At 34.8% G+C, this 8925-nt stretch overlaps 1 protein-coding gene across 1 annotated transcript; it reads left to right on the top strand.

Moving 5' to 3' along the window:
• The first annotated feature begins 525 nt into the window (after positions 1-525).
• On the top strand, positions 526-2103 carry LOC143603100 (uncharacterized). The gene is made up of 4 exons (XM_077080007.1): positions 526-1308; positions 1584-1670; positions 1767-1834; positions 1908-2103. Exons 1-4 carry the CDS (start codon positions 793-795, stop codon positions 2020-2022), a joined length of 786 nt encoding a protein of 261 aa, XP_076936122.1. The 5' UTR covers positions 526-792; the 3' UTR covers positions 2023-2103.
• The last annotated feature ends 6822 nt before the right edge of the window (positions 2104-8925 follow it).

The raw sequence follows: 8925 nt of genomic DNA, 5'->3' as shown, positions 1-8925 counted from the left end.
GTTGAAAGTAACATGTTTAGTTTTAGGCCAACTGGGCACGTATTCTGGTTATGATTATGAAATAGGTTAGGCGGGCTAATTATGAAATTGCCCTTGTGTTGTATCTCCGGTCGCATAAGGCGGTGCCATCCCTAGTGTGATGTGACTACATACATTATTAAATGAGTATTCTGTTTGTGGAATCAATATAAACTTCAGTATATTCGGTGGAAAATACATGCATTGGATACACTATTTACAAAATCGTAATAAACTATAACGTCTTTACGTATAGATTGTATAATCAAGTTAAAAACTACAATGTGTTTACAAGATGATATGTTACATGTAAAATTCATTTAGACATTATGATATACTAATAAGTAAATATATTAACTTTTATATATATATATAATAATTTTCATATAAATCCACTATCTACCAACAAAGTCTGACCAGAGTGAATTAACAAAGCTCTCCGATTTAAAAAGTATGGTGACTTATTAAAGTCACCATCTACAAGGGCAAAAAAAGAGTATATTTTTAGAATCGCTTTTGATCCAATGCCTTAAAAGACATTTTACTTCAAGTTGAATCCCACCTTAAAAGACATTCATTCCTTCAACCTCCCAAAATCTTGCACTTTACTACATTTTGGCCATGTTCTCTACAATTCAATCTCTCTGGCCTCAACACCTCCTCCTCACCCTCAAGCGTCTTCCGATGAACACCGCGGAATCTCTCTTATCATTTTACTTCTCTTCCTGCAGCCTCTCTCCATGCACCGTGGACCTTGATGACCACTAAACATCAATGCACATATGGTCCCCTAACCATCGTCGATGCAACAAGCCGAACCTCGTTCTAGTCCACGGGTACGGTGGTAACTCCAAGTGGCAATTCTTATTGCAGGTAGCTCAGTTGACAAATGACTTCAATGTTTACATACCTGATCTCGTGTTTTTTGGGAAATCATACTCGACAAGGAGTGAACGTACGGTTATGTTCCAAGCGAGGTACGTGTGCGATGGAATAAAGAAATTGGGAGTGGAGAGATTCTCGGTGTATGGAATTAGTTATGGAGGGTTTGTGGCGTACCAGATGGCGGCGATGGAGGAGAAGATGGTGGAGAAGGTGGTGATTGTGAGCAGTGGGATTGTGTTTACGGAGGATCAGAAATCGGAGCTGTTGAAAAATATAGGGTGTAACGTGGTCGACGTGTTGGTACCGGAGAAACCAGAGGATTTACGGACGTTGTGTAGGATGTCTATGCATAAATTCGATGTGGGCAAATTGTTCCCTGATTTCTTTCTTCGAGGATTCATCGCGGTAAGTACTATATAGCTAGCGGCAAGCAACTATATTCAATATATGGCCAAAATATGCCAGCAGCTATATATAGTATATTGAACGTGTTATTGAAATTGATGAATTATCGAATTCATTCAATAATTCATCAAACTTTATACTGAATATAGTTGTCGGCAGCTAACTATTATAATATGAACTGTATAGCTAGCTGCTGACAACTATATCTCGTCATCTCGGTATATTTATATGATTATAGTATGTACTATTGATGAATTAATGAATCGAAATTGCAGGCAGATGGTTACAAGAAGGAAAAACAAGAACTAGTGGAGTATTTGCTTATGGAAAAACCAAATGTTCATGTTCCTGTACTTACCCAGGTGGCATGTTCTGCTTGTATCTATTATTTTTGAATAAAAACTTTGATTTTAGTAATTGACTTGAATATTTATATTATTAAATATTTGATGGTGAAGGAAACACTTATAATATGGGGAGACAAGGACAAGATTTTCCCAATTCAACTGGCACATCAGTTACATAGGTGATCTTTTTATATTTTAATAAAGTTTACAATTTTTTTATTTAACTTTAGTGAATTGATAATTGTAATACAGGCACTTGGGTTTGAGGTCTAAGCTTGAGATACTCAAGGACGTAGGACATGCTGCAAATATTGAAGCTCCAAATTCACTCAACAAACTAGCTACACTGTTTCTATCAGCTGATTAATGTTGATATCAAATTATGTAAGCATTTTCTTAATTTTTACATACACTTATTTATCAGTTTATAATTTATGTAAAAAGTTCATAAAAGACAACATAAATTCCAAGCTTTTAGTAGAAAGAGTTGAGAAACTATGCTAATTTCCTTTATATTATATGTTACCGTGTACAATCTTTATGATGTGTGTAAAACTATTTCTAATATGTTTGGTAAAAAAATATGCTATATTTCCTTTAAGTAGAAGTGCTAGAGGGATTGTAGCCTAGCAATAACGAGTGTATGAAACTTGTGAAAAGGTGTTTCTCCATAACTGGTTGAAAGTTAGATTTACAAGGTTTTTAGTTTGGCGTGAGTGAGTTAAAAATATCTATGAATTATGAATTTGGTACTAGAGATAGATAATGCTAATCTTGGAGGGAGAAGTTGATGTTTAGAGGGTAACATATAACTAAACTTATCCGTTTCGGTGTTGCATTTATAAGGTTGACGTGAGGTTTAGTTTTAAGGCTCACATGATGGCACATGAAATCGCCAGTCCTGTTTTGTCGTCGTCATGAATCAGAAGGACAGGCCCTCTTCGTCTGTCTATTCAGAGGCAAAAGATTACTGTATATTTAATGTTTTTTTCATATTTAAAACTAGATAATATTTTGATTTTAATAAACGAACATAAAGATTTATAAAGTCGAATAAATTACAAATTACAAATTACAAAATAGAAAAAGAATCATGATAAAGTTATCCAAAATCTTTAAAAAAATGTGTTTATATGATTGTGCATGACTAGCTGGTAACACCTTAATTAATTATATAAGAAAATAACATCATTAATCAAATATTTTGATTCATACATAATATAGCATGTTTTCCATATAAATTTTTCCAGGATACATCACAACCCTAAAAACTTGGTTTTATTGAAAAAGTTTGTAGAGGTGTATCTGCTTATGCTAGTAATATTAAATTATAAATGTTTGATTTACAAACAAAATATGAGAAACTACCAAAAAGATGATCGATCATATGATTATGATAAATGGACAACCCAATATAACATTAACAAAAAAGTTACTCATCCTAAACTATGAAATACATATAATTATCCATAAATGAATACATATATTTATTTACTTATATACTTTTTACAATAAATAATGTACGTTAACTTTGCAAATAAGTTAGTTACACAAATTATTAGTAATACATAGATCTGTAACACTGTTTCGTTTATGATATACAAAAAGACAAATTATTACATAGTTCATCAGTAAAATCAACAAAGTAGACATGTTCTACAAATGCATCATTATCGGTTCTCAAAATTAGTCATAAGTGTAACATTTTAAGTTTGTAAAGTCTAATCAACTTTTTTTCCAATTTGAAAATTACATGGGAATCTTATGAGTTCAAAGATCTATTGATATGAGCAGATGTAACATAATCATCAATAAAAACACATATATAATGATGGAAATTAAAAAATACTATTTAACAAATTCAATAGTATTGTAAAAAATTTAATACGTTAACCTAGATAATCTTAAATTAAACCAAAATCAAACTTGTAAACAAATCATAAACCTTAGATGTTTATTATCGAGTTTTGGAGAAATCATGAAAGTCTTTACAGATAAATCGACATAACTGAGATTTGATAAATTGAATAGCTTGATATTATGAGACTGATTTTTGATTCTCCCAATAAAATTTCAAATTGTAATTTTTTTGTGTGTATATCATTTAGGGAGAAAGTCAATTACATAAGATATGATTTAGGGAGGCACGATAAGTCAGCATGTGTGTTATAAGTTATATGGAAATTAATATAATTTGTATTTATAACAAAGGGTTGGTTTCGGGATACCTATATACCAATTTTGATTTTTTTTAAAGAAAAGAGTTTTAATGATTGAAAATAAAAGTGTGACATTCGTCAATTTCGTGTCTCGTTTGTATTCGTTTTTGTATTCGTTTATCATGTAAACCGACCCATTTTGTAAACCAAAGCTTATGATATAATCAAAATGATGGATTTTATGTTACAATATTGTTTTACACTTGTTGGGTCTTGAAAACATTCTTTTTGGTCCTTAAAACTCCTTAAAATGACTTAAACCAAACTTTGGGGACTATTATTGTCATTTACCAAAAACTTGTTTGACCATTTCAACCACACATGCATCTTTACCCTATTTGTATAAACCATACTCTTACCATTATAAAAGCAAGGCTTCATACACCATTTTGGTTGTTCATCTTCTCCAAAATCTCTCTCAAATCCAAGTATTCATCTTCAACATTTTGTTATTTTGATTTCTTAAGGTCAACTAACTATAGTCTTTCATTTAACTTGTTCATCTAATATTACTAACACTTGAATATGGTGGTACAACATATATATAATACACACCCATTGTTTCCTTTATTTGTTACTTCATCGACTCCGGTTGGTTAAGTTTCGAATGTCATAAGGCAAGGCTTCATGGAGGACTTCGTGTTCTTGATATATATATACGCACACATAACTTACTATACATATCACTTATGACTAACTTCTAACCCTTTTAGTTTGTTCATCTTATTTACAAGTTCCATGGTGTGGGTTTGTATAAGACTAACCTCGGTTTAACCGAAACTAGTCCAAACCGGAAACCGAACTTTTGTTTACTAGTTTTGTTAAAATAGTTGTTTAAACATGTTTATTGCTAGATTTGAGTTTCAAAAATCATTTTTACAAGTTCTTTGATATTAAGCATATGGAATCCATCTATGAACTCGTTGGGAGATGGAAACTGAACTAAACCGAAACTTTTGCTTAAAAGACTTGTAGTTAACTTTTTAGTTGTAAAATTTAAGTTTTCTTCATTTATAAACCAATATACAATTTCTATGATATTTGGGCATGTAGAAACCATCTATGGACTATTTGTGAGATGGAGACCGAACCAAACCGAACTATACCAACTTTTACTCGCTTAAGAGACACAAGTGTGTTTTTAGCTATCAAGACTTGTATATTTCTTTAAAAATAGTTTACAAACTGATTTTAATTATTTTCTTAAGTACTTGGAATTGTTGGATCCAACTTGATCTCATCACATAGTTTGGCCGACAAAACCGAACACTCGCTTAACGTGCGTTGTTAGTTCTGAAAAATTGATCTACATACTTGGTTAAGTGTTAGTATATTTTAATGAGTTATCTCATAACAATTAATATGTTGGAAAGTTGACTTTGGGTTTGACCATTTGTCAAGACCCGAGTCGACAACCCGAACACTTGTTAAAAACCCGTTTTAGTATCTTTGTCCCAAAGGAACTTGCATTTTAGCATTTTTCTCACCTTATTACTTAACATTGGTTAATTAAATATTAAGGTTAGATACTTTAACCCGGTTTCGAGCAAACTTACATTTTTAAAGGATTGTTATTATAAATTCTTAAATAGTTACATTTTAAACCTTGAACTTTAATTGTTTACTTTTTGCAACAATTATTTTATTTAAAGATCTTCAAGACAATCATTCTAAATCCAAGATTTTATTGTCATTTAGGCCTTGCTCGTTAAACTTCATCCAACCGTTTATTCATCTTTTACCGATCATGTTTTATACTTGAACGTGAGTAACTTCATACCCCGTTTTCTATCTTTTGTTTTGGGGTGACATTTCATACTTATTCAAATCAAATGCTTTATACTTGAGTCTTAAACCACAAACGTTGTTGTATACTTTACTTGAATAATTGCTCGATTTGGTGTTCTATGCTTATATGCCTATGTGTTTATCGCTTTCGGTTGGTGGAATCTATAAATCCTAGACTACTTGGCATCCCCTTATAGTAAGGTGTCGTTAACGTAATGCAATTAACGATATTCTATTAAATCCTAGACTACTTGGCAATCCCTTGTAGCTAGGTGGCGCTAACGTAATTCTATTAGCGATTGTTAATTTATCCAAGTTTATAGCTATTATTTATGGTTTTGTATACTAGTTTTGTGGCTTTTCATATTATATATCTATTGTTCAAACTTATGAATTGCTCACCAACCTTTGTGTTGACAACTTTATTTTATGAAATGTTACAGGTTTGCATCTAGGTTGATTATGGAGTTCGGTGAAGAAAATGACACAAATACCGTTAGGATATTAGCAAAAATGAACAATATTTGATTTGCTATATTTTGTTGTATTTGACTTATGAATATTTGGTTATGTGACATTTTCGATGTTGTGAAATGAAATGAGTTTGTTAAATATTGTCGCTTTAAATAGTGTCATGCGCTTATGGGCAATCGTTACACCTCGGCATGTTCCGCCGCCTTTGGTCGGGGTGTGACAGATTGGTATCAGAGCCATGACAATTAAGATAGGTGGTTAGACGTAACGACCTAGAATTGTTATGCTTAGGGTCCTATACGTGTGTTCATACGTGTTTACTCTATTTTATTGTTCATATCGCATGTTTGTTTATGAACTTGTTTAAAATTCACCAATATCCTAAATGTTCACATACACACACTTTCATAGTATTTCCAAGGTATCCTTACCTTAAAACGCAAAAAGTAGATTTTTATTGTGTTTTATGGATTACAAGATTAACTTGGATCCCGTTGTTTCAAATCCCTTAAAGGTTGCGTTTATATCGGGTTTGTAGCCATCATAGAAAACGAGACATTATAAAATGACCATTTGACAAAAAGATTCCAAGGATCGAAGGTGATTTACTTACCTGGGATGGTTGAGTTATAATGCTCGTTTTCTAGGCCATAAACCGTGTTATAAATGTTAATTCTTTAAGTAGTCGAATGCGAGCGTTCCGGTCGCCATCCTAATTTTTCGGTGTTAAAACAATAGGGCTACGGTGATTTCGTGGACTAGTGTTTTGGCATGACGTTGTATCTCGATTTATTGTGTTATCATTGTTATTTGAGTCTAAAACATGAAAAAGTCGCGGTGGTTACGTGCACATGTTTGGACTCCAACGTGGTGTTTTATAAAACCTTTTATTTAGTGTTGGAATATCAAGTCATGGTGATTTCATGCGCGATTCTTCCGACTCTATAAATCTCAAAATCTCAAATTTTCAAGCCTTAACTATCTCAAAAAAAATCATTTACGTTTTGTTTACGGTTTTGTTATTTATAAACAAAGTTTTATATTTTATCTAACACTAACATCTTCTCCATACTAACTCTAGGATTCACAAATCAAAAATCGAAATCTCATTTTATTTTATACACCTTTATATTCATTTCCTTTTATCCAAAACTTATCCCATTTTCTTTATAAATGTTAGCATGCCTCCGCTAAGACGCCAACCGCGATATGACTCCACCCGACGTATGGCCGCTCTCGTCGCCAAGTAAATGGCCGCGGTGATTCCCGAACTTATGACCCAAATACAAGCAAACCAACCCGCACCCGTTGTTGCACCTATTGAACCCAAACCCGCATCCTACCTGCTTAAACAATTTACCAGTGCCAACCCGTCCGAATTCTTTGGAACCAACTGTGCGACTACCTTGTTGCGATGGTTCGAATATGTGGAGAATGTGTTTTTACACAGCGAATGCCCCGAAGAGAAAAAGACAAACTTCGCTTCAAGCATGTTTAGGGGAACCGCCCTAACATGGTGGGGTAGTGTTATGCACCTCCAAGGTACGAATGTGGCCATGGCTCTTCCATGGGCCGAGCTCAAGGCACTTATGAAGAAGAAATTATGTCCCAAACACGAGCTCCAAAATCTTGAGGAAGAATTTTGGAACCTAAAACAAGAAAGTGGTGATAACGCCGCTTACTCGCTCCGTTTCCACGAGCTAACCGTTCTTGTACCTCACTTGGTTACCCCACCCGAACGTGAAATTGACAAATATATTGGGGGTTTACCGATGAAAATCCGGGACTCGGTCATGAGTAGCAAACCCGCGAACCTTGAGGAAGCCATCACGTTAGCCGGTTGGCTATCGGAAAATCACGTGAAGGCGGGTACCATAACCCTCAAGAAAGCAAGTGAGAAAGACAAGCCCGAGCCCGCACCGCAAGCCAAGGTTGAACCCGCACCACAAGCCATAAACTACTCAAACTCCTCCCGACACAACAATAACAACAACAAGAAGAAGAAACCCAAAAACAACTACCGAAACTTTGCCGTTACCCAACCTCAACAACAAACCCAAGCTCCCCAAAACCGAAGACCCTATACTGGTCCTTACCCGCTATGTAACGCTTGCCAATTTCACCACCCAACAAGCTCGCATTGTCGCCAATGTACCATTTGTAACCGACTTGGCCATCTCAACACCACTTGCCGATCCGCCCAACGAACCCAACCCAACCAACCTAACCAACCAAGAACTTTTCCCCAAAATTCCCAAAAACGATATGCACCATACCCACCAAACCAACCCCAACCACCCCGAGCTTGTTACAATTGTGGAGATCCAAACCATTTCCGCAACAATTGCCCTCGCCTCACCTTTGCTAACCAAACCATGACCGTACCTTACTACCAAACCCAAGCTCACCAAGTCCAAACCTATCAACCCCAAATTCCCCAACTCAATGCACCACTCATCCAACCCATCCAAGCAATCCAAGCACCACCTCCACCTCCACAACAAGCACCTCAAGTCAACCATGGTAATCAAGGGCGAGCTTTTATGATGAATGCAAATTAAGATCAAGTGGCAAACGATGTTGTGAACGGTATGTTTTTGGTGAACTATCATTTGGCTTCTATTTTATTTGATACCGGTGCCGATAGAAGTTTTATTTCTTTGAAATTTGAGTCGAAACTTGCGATGCCTCGAACTAAGCTTTCCCGACCGTTCTCTGTTGAAGTCGCCAATGGCAATTCTATTACCATCAATTCCGTCATCCGCGATTGTTCTCTTATTCTTTCTAAG

This window comes from Bidens hawaiensis, unplaced genomic scaffold (genome assembly GCF_021521415.1).
Source record: "Bidens hawaiensis isolate Kalapana, Puna unplaced genomic scaffold, B.hawaiensis_p1.1 tig00060704_1, whole genome shotgun sequence".
In the NCBI taxonomy this organism is placed as follows: Eukaryota; Viridiplantae; Streptophyta; class Magnoliopsida; order Asterales; family Asteraceae; genus Bidens; species Bidens hawaiensis.
This window is presented reverse-complemented; position numbering and strand designations above follow the sequence as displayed.